Raw genomic sequence first — 16642 nt, 5'->3', positions numbered from 1 at the left:
ACTAGCAGAAGAGAGGCAGACAATTAAATCAGTTCTTTTATTTAAAATGTAAGAAAATTCAAGGTCAGTGGACGTATGTGCAGCCCATCATGGATCAGGATAAGCCCTGATGTGGTGAACTCATAAGACAATTTGATGTCACAGGTCAGTTCAAAGGCTGCCCTGTGCATAAGTGCATCAAAATGAACAAATTAGTGCCAGGCTAGTTGCACTAGTGCACTCTCTCTCCTCATTCATCTGCAGCCTCTCCTCAACCATGTCAGCATGGTAGGACCAATATCTTTGCTGTCATTTGCTACAGGTTCCTCCTGAGTTGAAAGGGGTGTCACAGAGCGTGGAGAAAACATTGATGCTTCCTCAGGCAGCACAAACTAAGTTTTCCGGTGGCTAGTGCACAAGTTTTTTGTTTGGGAGGAGGTTTGAGGGGATGAGATATGTCACTTAATGTGGGTCCTTCCCGGCCCCTCCTTTGGGCCCACCCACAGTAAGCAGCATAAATAATTCGCAGATGCATAAGATGGCTACACAGAAAAGGAGCAAAATCCTACTTAGCCCTCTTCTTCCCAAGTATGGACTCACCATGGCTTTCTAGAGGGATTTGTTCTCCTCCACTGTGTGGTCTGAAGTCCCCAGTCTACCCATCAGTTTATCCTGTAATTATTTCTGTTACATAATCCCTTTTCCATGCAGCTGGTGAAAATAACATGATTCTAACAATTTAACTTTGCATGTACAAATATGCTTCTTAATAAAAGGAACTATAGTTATGTGAACTTTTAACACTGTAAACCAGTGTTTCTCAAATGTGGCCACCAGGAGCTTTTCTTGCAGCCACAACCTCCTGGGTGGTGCGGGGGCGGGGCGGGGGCGGAAGCAGTGGCTCCTCCCCCGGGGCTGCCTGCAGGGGTTGGTCCCTATCCCCTTCTGGAGTCAGAAACACTGTAGGAGCAGGCAACCAGTGTAAGTTCCCCAACTTCCCAGGGGCGGTGGGCCTTGGGCTTCAGGTTTCCGGCCTGGGGTGGTGGACAGCAGGCCTCTGGCAGGCTCTGTCCCCCAGCCGCAGGGTTTTGGGCTCCATCCCTGGACTCAACCTCTGTCATCACCTCAACCCCCGCTGCCTCCTCCAGCCTCTCATCGCTCCTGAACCCCCTGCCTCCTGACCCACCTCATCATCCAGGACTTAATTTGTCCCCCAGCATGCTGGCACTGAGTAAGTCTGCTGTGAAAAGTGATATTAACAAATATACAAATATCACTTTTCATAGTAGCAGACTTACTAACTAGCAATCTAAAAAAAAAAATCAAAACATGCAAAGCACCTTATTTTTGTTTCTATTTTGTTTAGGTCCAGTAAAGAAGAGAGACAACTGTACATTATTTTTATTAGTGAGTTTGAAAAAAAAAACCCTACAGAAATGTGGACATGTATATGTGCATATTTATTTGTTTTTCCTAAAGTTCAATATTTTAGGAAAAATTGTCAGAGCAGCCTCCAGCAAGAGTTGGTGGCCACCAAAAAATGTGTTGTGAGAACCCCTGCTGTAAACACTGTAGTAGAGAGATAAGAACTGTCACTTTTCTACAACTGGTCTTCTTAGAAAAATGCAAACCCGTGCAGCCCGCAGGGATTGAACATTTTCAGTACAGTTTCAGATTCGTTCTGTAAACTGCACTTTTCAGTCCAGCGGATTGTACAAATGATAGCTAGTGAACGTGCCAAGCACATTCAATGAAACTCTTATTCAAGTTAGGAATTTGCATATTAGTGCAGATAGATAACCTCAGCCCAAACCCTGAACTAAACCACAGCCTTTTGCCAATTTTCAGATTGATCTGGTTGCATTTTATTTTACAAGCTTCTCCAGCTTTTGCATGCCTCTCCAGCCAGCTGTAAAAGAGTTACCTTCCAGATTCCTTACCACATAAAATCACTCAGTTGCACCAGAAAATTGATATCTATGATGAGAATTATATAAGAAATATCATTCATGACTCTCTAAGGATGATGTGGAATAGAATTAAAATTGTGATAATTAATATGCAACAATCCCACACACATTTTTTGTCTCTGCTTCTTTGGATACATTTTCATCCTCCAAATGCTGAATGGGAGTATGGGACTGCTTGTGCTTAAATTTAAGCATATATGTAAGTCCTTTTCTGGATTGGGGCCAGAGTGCTTAGCACCTTGCAAGACTGAGACCTTATAGAGCAGCAAAAAAATAGAAATTTTTAAATTTAAATCCATGGAACTGAATCAGTGAGAGAGGAAAATCAGGCATACTGTGTCTGTGGATGACTCCAGAAATAGAGGAGAAAACTGTAGCAATTTCATGTTATGCCTCTAGAACAATCGTAACAAGTCCCTCAGCAGGTGCCAATCTTTGCATAGGGGTGAGGCCAGTGGCCTGCCCCATCCACATATGCTCCCTCTTGAGCCTGGAGTACTGCAGACAGCAAGGGCTAGCCTCTAACAGCTGAGCTAGGGCTGCCTCCTGATCCGTTCAGTGGCTCAGGATTTTGGCAGTGGGATGCAGGACCAACCAGACTGGGCTGAATGTACCAGCTTTTCCAAATGGCCTTTGTGAAACAAATTGGTGGTCTTAGTCAAGTGCCACTCATCACAAAAGCTACCATCATGATGGCTGGCATGGCTGCCTCTGGTTTTTTTTGGCATGGAGACTGAATTTCTTATCAGCGTGGTTCCTCCAAGCCAGTTCTGAAGTATATTGGCAAAACACCTTTATTCCACAGTTTGTATCATGCCTGCCTCATGAAGGACTTATTTCTAGAAATGTTCGCTCTGGCACCTTTAACAGGCCCTAAAATGGAAGGAATTTTTTATGTTTAAAGTAGGTTGACATCTTAAGAGCAAAGTACAGAACATCAAATAGCACATTCATAGAGGACCAAAATGAAATGAATTTAAGAACTGAATTCTGATATAGCATTAAACTGCTAAAGAGGGTCTTTGCACTAAGTGCTAAGTACTTTGAGCTACCTTGAACATAAATCAGATTTTTCTGAGTTTGGGTTAATGTGCCATTTTTCTATGTATCAGAATGTCCTTTGTTCTTGAAATTCAGCAGCAGTCCTGCAACCACTGTTCACTTCCTTTTTCTTTTTTTCCAGATTGGTAGATTTACATTATCCTTGATCCCCACAAGCCTGTGCAGGTTTTAATTTCATGTAGAACACAGTAGCTGACTGAGCTGTGCAGAAATTTTCATAGGTTTCCCATCCTGCCTCATCCTTGTGTCTTCATTCCAGAAAATTACATGAATACTTTATTATTATTATTTATTTCTTTTTGGCCCTGAAATAATCTACAGAGCCCAGCTCTGAGATGCATGCTGCTCAGAAACAATTTTGTGCCTGGTGGTAGATCCACTTTGATGAATAAGAAAATTGTTACCAGCTTTGCAGCAGATTAAATACATATTATCTAACTCGTCTACTGCTTCAGTTGGTCGCAAAGACTCCAGCCACAATACCAGGAGAAATAAAAACAGCACTTAATCACCCAGGCAGGTTCTTTGAGTTTATCACTGATTTTTGATTAGGCAGAACAAATAGATAAGTACAACTAAAATTGTCTTTCTAATCAATGGACCCCGCATGAAATCAATTCTTCTATTTTATACTGTGGTTGAAAGGAACTTTTCAAGATAAAATTCTTTATTCATATATGTCTTACTGCGCTTATTATTTACAATACTTTACATAATTAAAACAGCAAGAATTGTAAAAAAATATTTTTTTTATAATCACTGTGTTTCTTTGCATTCTACTTTCCATTCATCACAGGCAGCCACATTTGACTAGTCAAATTCACCTTTGTTTATAGTTCATTTCACTTTCAGTTCCTCATGCACCAACCTAAATGCTATTGGGGTCACCAACAGTGCAGGGGAATTTTAAATAAAAGTTTTAAAAAAAATCTTTTCAGTGACCTAAGATCATTGCCTGAAGCTCAGCATGAGAATTTCCATCTTCTTCCCAAATGGCGAGATTGTCAACCATTTCCACAGCGCCAGCTCAGGCCAGCCTTAGATCTCCATAAAGAACATGCATAAAGCTGGGAATCTGAGCATAGAATGAGGCAGGGGGGTGAGGGCCTGTAGCCAACTCAGCTACACCAACCCTAGTGTAGCAGAACCCTCTCGATGTGAGCTCCAGAGGAAGCTGCAGGCAGGGGAAGTGCGGGCAGTACAGTTCCAATGCAGCCGCCCTGCTAGGGAGGCCAGATGGAGTTAGGAGGCCCCGAAGCTGATGCAGTGGGACAGACTCTATGTACAGATGGTCATCTGGTGGATAACAAGATTTGCGTGACTCTCAGAGGAGCTAGTTTCTGGGGGCTCCTTAATCAATGGCCTCACAGACTACACTCACTCTAGGCCTTCCCCAGTTTTTGTCCACACTGATACTCTCAAAATTGAAAGATCATAAGATTATCATTGCTTGGCAGAGTCCATCTAAAATGTATATCCCATTCCCAGAGGTCACAGTTCTACTGAAGGTCATCAACTTGTTTGTGAAAATTACTCCTTTATATTTTAATTCTGGAGAATGTGCTTCACTGAACTAACTACTGGAGTCTTAACTCGTCTGTGAGAGTTTTCTAGCCTGAGCTATTGGATCTCTAGGAAAGAGGAATACTTCCTTGCCACATACCTTTTTTTTGTTGGTGGGACAAATGTAGAAATTGTCAATGACTGTAGTAATCCCGGGCTGCAGATTCAGCTTTGTATATAATGTTCCAAAATCTGATGACCTGAAAGAAACATTGAACAGCTATAAGTGCTTCCCAAAGGCCCCAGTATTTCAATCATCTCTGAAACATACTTTGTAACACCAAGTGTCTACTTTCAATGCTTCTGTGCCAGCAATTCAGTTTTTTATTTGTTGTGACATCATTAGGTAGTAGAATGGACTTGCAACTACTGAGCAATGCTCAAAGCTTGAGAAAAATTGTTGGCTTCTCTGTATTATCCAATTCTACAAGGTGATAGAGTTGTACTGATGCTATACAATATGCTTACAGTCACAGATGTAAAACACATGCAAAACCACAGGAATTGTTATGACTTCATACACGTCCATAACCACAAGCAGATAAATTGGCACCGATATCTTTAGATAAACCTGTGAAAATGCTTATCATCATTGCAGTACCAGAAGCCTCCACTGCAGTACTAATGGTTATTTACCTAGGGTGTATTTAAAGAGGCTAAATCCTGCTCACCATGAATTTACTGGGAAAAGCTGATTTCAGAGGGAGCTGTGTGCTCAGTGGGAGAAGGATCTAGCACAAGATTATTTAAGATTGAAAGTGAACTTACTATGAAACTACCTGTACTGAAGACATCCACACATCTGTTTCTTTTTCCAATCATCAGTGCAGTACTGAGTAATTAAACAGCAAAGCAAATGCCTGACCTCCAATAGGTCTTAAGCACAAAAGTATGCATATGTGCTACAGCTAAAGGTAGTGTGCATGCACAGCCTTGTTTTCCATGGAAGAACTACAATTAGTCAAACCTTTGTGACTGTTTTAAGTACGGTACTTATCACTGCAGTTACTGGAAAAAAGCAAACAATTCGGCAAAAACTATAAGTTAAAAACCTGAACCCTAAACATCCTGGACCAAATCCTGTATGCCTCATTCATGGTTCAGTTGTGCCACGTGATCCTCCATATGTGGGATTTTCCCCTCTGAGGGAGCCCGATCAGTGCAGCTCCCAGGAGTTCAGGCCATAGGGGGCACTTGCCTCACATGGATAACTCTCGCCTCCCAGACAATTGTAGAGGAGCCAGTTGGGTTTATGTGCAAGCCCCTGTGACTAGGGAGGAAAACAAATCCTACCTTCCAATGGAACAATTTGAGAGAAAATTCAGCAAGGTTATTTGATTCCCGATAGCCACATTCAGCTCACACTCTCTATTGTCACCTACTCCTTACCCCCTCAAAAGGTGGCTCAAAGCTTAAGAGCTGCTTGAAATTACACCAGTTAGAATGGTCCTCTTGAGCCCCCTTTGCTGTGAATTGTCCAGAGCACTGCATGGTTTAGCCATAGCTCCTCCTACCTTGGTCATGCCCTAGTCCAACCAGGGATGTGTCTGATGCTGGGGAATGGGAAGTAGGTCGTATAGAGACAGCTATGCCCATTTTACACCACCCAGAGATTCCCCTAAATCAAAAAAATACATAGCTGCCCTCTTAGGGCAGCTTTCTGTTTTCTTTGCACTGCCAGAGTGGCATAACAGGGATGAAGTCATGGGGCAGGATCTTGCCCATGGTAACAATCAACAGGACATTTAATACTTCCATTAATTCCCTTCTCTCTTCACCAACCCAGAAAAAAAGTAAGGCAAGGACTGTTACATGTTATGTATTTATACAGACTGATCTAGGCTTCTGCGTATGCACACATACTCAGCACCCTCATGCATATATTGATATTGCTTTGGGACCAAATTTCAGATTTATATATGTTTATAGTGATATATGTGTGGCTTTGATCCATTCATTGTACAGTGTTGCATACCCTGCAGCTATATAATGATATATTTATAAAATAAATGTAATAGCAATTCAGGTTGGACAAACAGTTACATAGAAATCAAATACATAGTGTCAATCTAACTAAAATTCAGAAGAAAATAAGAATGGACAGACTCTAAACTTAATTTGGTTGAGGTAATGGATAAAACAGTAATTAAAGTTACAACTAAAACCTGCTGGCATCAGGCAGGCATATTGAAATTATACTGAACCAAATGCAAGTCATGACAGGGAACTAGTGCATTCTGTAGGGATAGGAATGCCAGGCCACTGACTTGCCCAGGGGCAAGTTCCTGACAAAATTCTTTTAAAATTCTCCAATTTTCATAGAGAGATGGTTCCAAGATTCCTACAAAAGAGCCATCAGAGAGTACCAACTCAGGAGGAACTATGTCTGCATTTGTATCAAGGTAACAACTGAATGATGCAGGCAGAGAAGAACAAAGAAGATAGCCCATTTCAAAGATACTTGTCCAAAGATTCTTGCTTAGTCTCACTACTCAGAGTAAAAGACATGAATTAAGTGAATAAAGTTGTCATAAAAGAGGAGGTTATGACTTCTGAGCTATTTCCAGACTAAGGCAAGATCATTTTAAATAGTCAAATTCTTGTATTTTCTGGGACACACTAGCTATGAAAAAACTTTTGCAGAAAATCAAAGAAGAGTTTCAAGCAGATGTATGTATGGTCTAAATTCATCTTAATATCTGTACTGTGCCCAAGCAGAAGGGTCCAGATTGGCAGAAGTGTTGTGTGGAGGGCTCTTGCTGTGTCCACAAAGTTTATTTGGAACTCTGCCTGGAGGGGAGAAGGAATACCATCATACCTTATGCTCTGACCAGCAACCACATTTGCCAGCACATATGGTTCAAGGAAAAATGAGAATGTTCTGTCCTAATCTGACAACAACTGGAATTTCTACAGTCCAGAGAGAGCAGATCACATGACAAAATGAGAGCATGTGTTCCAACATGAGCAAATTGGACAAATTTATATTCAGGAAGATTAGAGTGCAAGGTTAAACAAACGTCTTACTGTGCTCCCCCCCCAATGCAATATCACTAGGTCATACTCTCTCTGTCCTTCCAGCTGCAGCATCCTTATATTAGAATCATAGAACTGGAAGGGACCGCGAGAGGTCATCTAGTCCAGTCCCCTGCACTCAAGGCAGGACTGCATATTAGCTAGACTATCCCTGACAGGTTTTTGTCCAACCTGCTCTTAAAAATCCCCAATGATGGAGATTCCACAACCTAGGCAATTCTAACCACTCTGACAGTTAGGAAATTTTTCCTAATGTCCAACCTAAACTGCCCTTGCTGCAATTTAAGCCCATTGCTTCTTGTCCTATCCTCAGAGTTAAGAAGAACAATTTTTCTCCCTCCTCCTTTAACAACCTTTTATGTCTTGAAAGCTGTTATCATGTCCCCTCTCAGTCTTCTCTTCTCCAAACTGAACAAACCCATGTTTTTCAATCTTCCCTCAGAGGTCATGTTTTCTAGACCTTTAATCATTTTTGTTGCTCTTCTCTGGACTTTCTGTAATTTGTTCACATCTTTCCTGAACTATGGCACCCAGAACTGGACACAATACTCTAGTTGAGGCCTAATCAGTGCAGAGTAGAGTGGAAGAGTTATTTCTCGTGTCTTGCTTACAATACTCCTGCTAATACATCCCAGAATGATGTTTGCTTTTTTTGCAACAGCGTTACACTGTTGACTCATACTTAGCTTGTGATCCACTATAACACCCAGATCCTTTTCTGCAGTACTCCTTTCTAGGCAGTCATTTCCCATTTTGTATGTATGCAACTGATTGTTCCTTCCTAAGTGAAGTACTTTGCATTTATTCTTATTGTATTTCATCCTATTTACTTCAGACCATTTCTCCAATTTGTCCAGATCATTTTTAATTTTAATCCTATTCTCCAAAGTATTTGCAACCCCTCCCTGCTTGATATCATCCACAAACTGTAAAAAGTAACAGAGGGTCCTGTGGCACCTTTAAGACTAACAGAAGTATAGGAGCATAAGCTTTCGTGGGTAAGAACCTCACTTCTTCAGATGCAAGATCCACAAACTGTATAAGTATACTCTCAATGCCATTATCTAAATCATTGATGAAGATATTGAACAGAACCGGACCCAGAAATGATCCCTGCGGGACCCCACTTGTTATGCCCTTCCATCATGACTGTGAACCACTGATAAATACTCTCTGGGAATGATTTTCAACCCAGTTATGCACCCACCCTATAGTAGCTCCATCTAGGTTGTATTTCCCTAGTTTGTTTATGAGAAGGTCATGTGAGTCAGTATCAAAAGCCTTGCTAAAGTCAAGATATACCACATCAACCGCTTCTCCCCCATCTACAAGGCTTGTTACCCTGTCAAAGAAAGCTATCAGGTTGATTTGACGTGATTTTTTCTTGACAAATCCATGCTGACTGTTATTTATCACATTATCTTCTAGGTATTTGTAAATTGATTGCTTAATTATTTGCACCATTATCTTTCCAGGTACAGAAGTTAAGCTGACTGGTCTGTAATTCCCGGGTTGTCCTTATTTCCCTTTTTATAGATGGGCACTATACTTGCCCTTTTCCAGTTGTCTGGAATGTCTCCAGTCTTCCATGACTTTTCAAAGATAATTGCTATTATTGACATCCTTCTTCTCTCCACCAAGGAGAATCCAGTTCTCTATCCTTACCACAGCCTTCTTTCACCACTCTAGTCACCTTGTCACTCTACTCAAACTCTCATTCTTCCGCACTTCAACATCCTTCCACTATACCAGCATGGATTCTCATTCATATATGGAAGAACAGTCAAGTTCCACATGAGGGTCTTCTCTCTTTGGACAACTATTTCCGGGGCAACCAAAATTGTAAAGAAAGACAGTAGAATCCATGGAGAACCCAACATATCCTGCTGTCTTCAATGAATCGACCTATCTTCACCTTGATTTCAATGGAACTATGACAGTTTACACTAGCTGAGGATATGCCCCAAAGTTGCTCGGCAGAGATATTTTGCCCTCAGAAAGTGATTGACTGTGTCGAATACAAAGTATTACTAGGACATATTTGGATTCTCCCAAAGTTCTAAGTGACATTTAGAAGCACCGTATTTGAAATAAGGTTGCCATCAATGTGTTTGATGGTTTTTAAAAAAATGAATAGATTTACACACTGTTAAAATAATGGGCACACCATTATCATAATGGTCATGCTATCGGCATATGATAGCTTATAAAAATACAGATAGATGGATAGCAAGCAGTGACTTATAGGGCATCCAGAACTTGCTGCTTATGCTAGATTTTGTCACAGAAGGCTAAAAATGGTCACTGTCATTTTCCTGAGAGCACTCAGGCCTCATCTAAGAAAATTATTAAAACCATCTGCTCATCAATAAATGGGTTTTCAATAAACAAAACTGTGGATAAGAATTTTAACATGATTTTGAGAAAAAAAATTAAAAGATACCATGGAAAATTTTGCAATTAGAACATTTCCAACATTGATGTCTTTTTTTAAAAAAAAACAACAATTCATTTTTTAAAAAGGCCATTTTTGACAAAAAATAATGCAAACATTTTCAAATAGCTCTTCTGCATATCACTCCTTTTTAAGCAGGCTCATTACTAGTTAACAACTAAATAAATGTAACAGTAAAAATTCAGAACTGGTGTATGCCTGTGTAACTCCACTTATGTTAAAGTTGCACTTGCTTACCACCAAAGTCTAAAATTCCAGTTATCTTCTGTCCTCTATTTATGGAGGTGAACTGTTAATATATTAAACACCATCTGTAGCTTAATGATTCAGAGAATCAATCACAAAAACTACCAAACCAAATTTCAAAGAGATCCTGTAACAGAGTCGTCAGTGGTTCCACCCCAGAGGGTGGAAGGAACTGACCACATCTAGTTACCTACCCTGGGTGTTCCAGCACAGGCCTCACTTCCTTACTATTTGCCAGGGGGTTGCTCTGCATTTTGTGGGCCTTCTTAAGTTCTCCAGATGAGGGATCAATTAAAGCCACAAGCGCTAACATATTCAGGGATATTCCCTCCCTGTGTTCCCAGCAAAGAGTGGGGTCAGCAAGTCTACAGTGCTGCCAATGATCCAGCACCAGCATAGGGGGAAAGTTGAGTCATGCTCAACCTGTCCATCTTACCCTGGGAGTCCGCTGTACTCTCCTCAGGGTTGTGTTTCATATCCACAGGTTCAGGAGTCACTCCTGCAGTCTGCTGCTTAGGGCAATCTTCCTTTTGCACCCCCGGGTGTGGACTGCAACTTCCTCCCTTTTGAAGGCCTCCTCCCTATCAGTCAAGATTGACAGGGTCAAAGGGGTGGGGCTAGCCCTACCTTTCTTATATATACATCCAATCCAGCTTCTAATTTTGCACCTGCAATATCCTGTACAAAATAAGCACAAATTACTGTTTATAACCATGTTATATGATTCTGGAAGGAACCGAGCTGCTCTTGGGAAGTGTTGAGAAGCCATCAGTCCCCACTGCCTTAAGTACATGACAAAGATTATATGTGCAAAACACTGAAGCTGGAGGCAGCATGGCAAATAGAATGTTCAACTTTGATCATTTTAAGCAAGTTCCAAGTTCAAAAGGACTTTGCATATGCAAACAGCTGTCATTTTTCAGTCTGTAGTGAGGACAGGATTTCCTGTTACAGATAAATGTTGCTTATTTGTACTGGATGTGATTTCTGCTTTTGCTTTACCAAGGGACTGGAACTTTATAAGCCACAGTGAAAAGCTGTGAAGCATTAACTCAACTGATTTCTTAGATCAGGCCTGAGCTGCTGCTCTCAGGAACACTGCAGATACCATTTTTAGCTTTCAGCGAGAAATTCCAGCATAAGCAGCAAGTTCTGGATGCCTTATAAGTCACTGCTCCCTGTCCATCTATGCTGAAGGGTATGAATTTTCCACATACACGCACACACTCATACGTTTCTTAATGCAGCACAACTTAATAAAGTGGGTTTCAGGAATCAAAAGCACAAAAACCTTCAGCATTCAAGGCACGTTCCACTCAAGACATAGAAGCAGAGATAAAGCCACCAGATTCTCAGAACTGCATTATTACTCATGTACAAACTCAGGCACCAGCAACAACCTTTTTCTGACAGGCCACAGTGGTAGGTAATGACTCCTTTAAAAGTGTATGGCCCCACTGAAATATATGCCATTCTCCCTGATGGGTTTTGTTAAAGAAAAATCGCCTCTCTCAGTAATAACACCATGTTGAAATAACACTCCTCTAAAGCAAATAATAGGATTACAGCAAGGACAGCACAGTGTATTTTTAACTTATTACAAGTGTATTGATGTGAGCTCCAGCATATCGAGGAAAAGCTTCCATGAAGTCGAGAGATGGGCCTTACCCAAACCAGAGATTTGAACAACCCTAAAGTTTGAAACCACACTATTTGGGCTAGAATTAGTATAGTTATATACATGCTCTACTCTCATGACTCACATAATAACCACTCAATATTACTCACATGTTCTGTTTTGTCAGTCATTTTTATTATTTAAACATATAAACTGTTACTTATTAGTATTTTATTAAAAGTTTAATAACTGCATCAAATTAGGCCTGAATAAAGACTGGGAGTGGATGGGTCACTAAAAAAAACTAATTTCCCTCTGTTGATACTCACACTTTCTTGTCAACTGTTTGAAATAGGCCACCTTGATTACATTGGACTCATTAGCACTACAAAAGTGATTTTTTCCTCCCTTGGTATTCACCCCTTCTTGTCACTTCCACCTTAATTGAATTGGCTCGTTAGCACTGACCCACACTTGGTAAGGCAACTCCCATCTTTTCATGTACTGTGTATTTATATCTGCCTACAATATTTTTCTCTCCAGGCATCTGATGAAGTGGGTTTTAGCCCACGAAAGCTTATGCCCAAATAAATGTGTTAGTCTCTAAGGTATGACAAGGACTCCGCATTGTTTCCACCTCTGGAAGTAACTCAGAAAAGTTGAAGACTGTATGGTTCCTACCTCCAGGAGGGAGAGAAGTTGTTTTGAGAGAAGAATACCCTGTTCCACCAGCATTTCAGTCACAAATGTTTGCTCTCCATTTTTCATTTATTCTCAAGAAAAGCACACTGGGAAACGAAAGGGGAGGTCACTTATAAGTGCGTTTCCTGACATGCCCTCTTCTACTTTGTCCCTTTGAGGGTTAACTCTAGCTTTCTTTCAGCCAAAGGGATCTCTATGGGTAAGAGGTCTTCTGCCAAAAGGCAGATTTCTGTGGAATCCAGGAAAATTACACTGGAGGTGTTTCAAGGGACACAAGGATTATTCAGCAAGCCAAATTTGAAAGCATTTGAAAATAGGGCTGTCGAGATTAAAAAAAAGTAATCGTGATTAATCACACTGTTAAACAATAATAGAATACCATTTATTTTAATGTTTTTGTATGTTTTCTACATTTTCAAATATATTGATTTTAATTACAACACAGAATACAAAGTGTACAATGCTCACTTTATATTTGTTTTTGATTACAAGTATTTGCACTGTAAAAAAACAAAAGAAATAGTATTTTTCAATTCACCTAATACAAGTACATAAGTAATGACTGCTTTTAGTGCAGTCTCTTTATCATGAAAGTTGAACTTACAAATGTAGAATTATGTACAAAAAAAATGCATTCAAAAATAAAACAATGTAAAATTTTGGAGCCTGCAAGTCCACTCAGTTCTACTTCTTGTTCAGTCAATCGCTCAGACAAACAAGTTGGTTTACATTTTCAGGAGATAACGCTGCCCGCTTCTTGTTTACAATGTCACCTGAAAGGGAGAAAAGGAGTTCTCATGGCACTGTTGTAGCCGGCGTTGCAAGAGATTTATGCACCAGATATGCTAAACATTCATATGCCCCTTCATGCTTCAACTACCATTCCAGGGGTAGTTTCCGAATCGGAGTGTTGCTCTTTTAAGACATCTGAAAGCATGCTCCACTCCTTATCCCTCTCCGATTTTGGGAGGCACTTCAGATTCTTAAACCTTGGGATGAGTGCTGTAGCTATCTTTAGAAATCTCACATTGGTACCTTTTTTGTGTTTTGTTAAATCTGCAGTGAAAGTATTCTTAAAATGAACCACATGTGCTGGGTCATCATCCGAGACTGCGATAACATGAAATATAGGCAGAATGTGGGTAAAACAGAGCAGGGGACATACAATTCTCCCCAAGGAGTTCAGTCACAAATTTAATTAACACATTATTTTTTTTAACGAGTGTCATCAGCATAGAAATATGTCCTCTGGAATGGTGGCCGAAGCATGAAGGGGCATACGAATGTTTAGCATATTTGGCACATAAATACCTTGCAATGCCAGCTACAAAAGTGCCATGCAAATGCCTCTTCTAACTTTCTAGTGATATTGTAAATAAGAAGAGGGCAACGTTATCACCTGTAAATGTAAACAAACTTCTTTGTCTTAGCGATTGGCTGAACAAGAAGTAGGACTGAGTGGACTTGTAGGCTCTGAAGTTTTACATTGTTTTGTTTTTGAGTGCAGTTATGTAACAAAAAAAATCTACATTTGTAAATTGCACTTTCACAACAAAGAGATTGCTCTATGGTACTTGTATGAGGTGAATTGAAAAATACTATTTCTTTTGTTTTCCATTTTTACAGTGCAAATATTTGTAATAAAAAGTAACATACACTTTGATTTCAATTACAACACAGAATAGAATATATGTGAAAATGTAGAAAAACATCCAAAATATTTAATAATTTCAGTTGGTATTCTATAGTTTAACAGTGCGATTAAAACTGTGATTAATTGCAATTAATTTTTTTAATCAGGATTAATTTTTTTGAGTTAATTGCATGAGTTAACGTGATCAATCAACAGCCCTATTTGAAAAACAATGAATGATAGATATGCTGCTCTCTTCATGCTGGCTTTTAGCTAGGGGTTACTAATAACTTAAAGATGCTGTGGGAACATTCTAGTGATAGCTGAGCTCATGATTCAGTTCAGATGTACATTACAGGGCTATGGAAAGCTGCGTCTTTTTGTAAATGTATATGCTCAAATCTACAAATAACGTGACATGCTTATTGGATCTGTTCCCATCTAAACTGCTGATCTGGACAATTTGTTTGAAAACTCCCAGATAATACTGCACTCTCATTTTCTCCCCCCTTGGCTAATTGTCCAGCCATACTCAAGAATGGCTAAGTAACACTTCTATTTCAATTAAATATCACTTTCTTCCTCTTGTTCTTCCTAGTATCATGGTTAAAGGGCTACCCGCAAGTCTGTCTCCTTCCTGGTCTCTCTGAATGTATGCCCTTAGGCAGGGCTGCCGAGAGCGGATTCGGGCCCCAGTGAAAAAAAATTTTTGGGCCCCCCAGCAAAGGCGGGGCCCCCTTCCAGAATTTTTGCAGGACCCCAGCAAGGGCGGAGCCCCCTTCCGGAATTTTTTCGAGCCCCCCAGCAAGGGCGGACTGGCTAAACAGGGCCGACGAGGTGGGGGGAAGCCGGGCCCCAGCCCCCCTTCCAGACCGCCGAGCCCCAGTAATTTGTACTGGCTTACCCCCCCGCCTCTCGTTGGCCCTGCCCTTAGGTGTCAGGCCTTGTTCCTTGTCCATTCCCAGGCTTTTGTGAAAAAATAGTTCTAGAACTTGGGGCTTTGCTACATTTAAAATACTGCAGCATGGTGTAAGACATATATGAGAGGAATGTACAGTAAAACAGGGCAAATAACTAATTTTTCAGTCCAGTGGCAGTTCCAGGAAAATCAATCAATAAATAAATTGCTTGGGATCTAACCCTGGAATGTTTCAGTGAATTGAAAAGGTCCATTTCAAGTCTGTTCCAGAGCAAGGATTGGAAGCTGGGATTTCCCACAACCCAAGTGAGTACCCTCTGTACTGGATTAAAAGTTATAAGGGAGGTGGGCAGCATTATCACCATTCATGATTGAAACTAATAGTAGCAGGGCCGGCGCAACCCATTAGGTAACCTAGGTGGTCGCCTAGGGTACTAATATTTGGGGGGCGGCGACCATGGCGGCCAGATCTTCGGCTGCCCTGTTCGTCGGCGGTATTTCGGGGGGGGGGGGCCTTCCGCCGCCTCTGTTGGGGGCGGCATTTTGGGGGTGGGACCTTCTGCTGCCTAAGGCGGCAAAAAAGCTGGTGGCGCTCCTGAATAGTATGAAATTCACAAATTGTTTTGGGTTGACCAAAATTGCATTTTTCATCAAATACACTATTAGTCCACAAATTTTGCCCAGCAAAGGACCAGCAGCAATTCCCAGATTTCCCTATGTTCCTGTCATTTCACTGACAAGAACATAGATTTAAGGCTAATCTTCTTCGGAAGAAGGAGCTTGAACTCCAAAATATCTGCTTAGAAAAATCAAGAAAAATGAATACAGTTGCAAGTGGCCATTCCAATTCTGAATTCCTGACATTTTGATCTTTTGGGGGATTTGGAACTAAGATTTTTAGAAAACACTCTTAATTTGACAGTCCCCAGTGAGAAAAAAGTAGCACTCTTGCTAGTGCACTGAAAAGTTGATCGGTTAGATAGGACTTCCATTTGGAAATAGCTGTTTTGCCGTGCTTCATCAAAATATCAGGAATGCTGGACAGCACACATTGGAAGGCAAAGACTAGAACATACTTTAAGTACAGTAAGTAAGGGGTCTTTAAATCAAATAACTCATAGTGCTGTACAGTGGCATTGCTAGTGGCAAAGGAGACAGGGCGAAATCCTTCCTTCAGATAACACCGGTCCACAATTTTTGAGAAGTCGTCTGCTTCAGAGATAAAATGTGTTATTTATTATGCATTTTGATGTGCTGAATTCAAATATGACAATTAAAACAACTGATTGGATACTGTTTCTAAGATATTTAAGTTTTTACATTTTATGTCTATGTATATTGTGTAGATAGTAGAGTTTTAATCATAAATTGTAAACCTTTATGGTTGCTTTAAATTGTTTATGGTTGCTTTACCTGATAATATTTCACCTGTCCTGTTTATTTAACACTTTGAAAATCA

At 40.5% G+C, this 16642-nt stretch overlaps 1 protein-coding gene across 2 annotated transcripts in view; it reads right to left on the bottom strand.

The window, feature by feature from the left end:
• Positions 1-16642, bottom strand: part of SORCS2 (sortilin related VPS10 domain containing receptor 2) — an 810911-nt gene that overhangs the window by 313734 nt on the left and 480535 nt on the right. For both annotated transcript variants that reach the window (XM_034770959.1, XM_034770960.1), the window contains exon 3: positions 4675-4774. In XM_034770959.1, the coding sequence (XP_034626850.1) occupies positions 4675-4774 (100 nt within the window). The remainder of the gene's footprint in view (positions 1-4674; positions 4775-16642) is intronic.

The sequence above is a fragment of the Trachemys scripta genome, chromosome 5 (assembly GCF_013100865.1).
Source record: "Trachemys scripta elegans isolate TJP31775 chromosome 5, CAS_Tse_1.0, whole genome shotgun sequence".
NCBI classification, from domain to species: domain Eukaryota; kingdom Metazoa; phylum Chordata; order Testudines; family Emydidae; genus Trachemys; species Trachemys scripta.
Note: the sequence above shows the minus strand (reverse complement) of the source record. Positions and strands in the feature narration are given on the sequence as shown.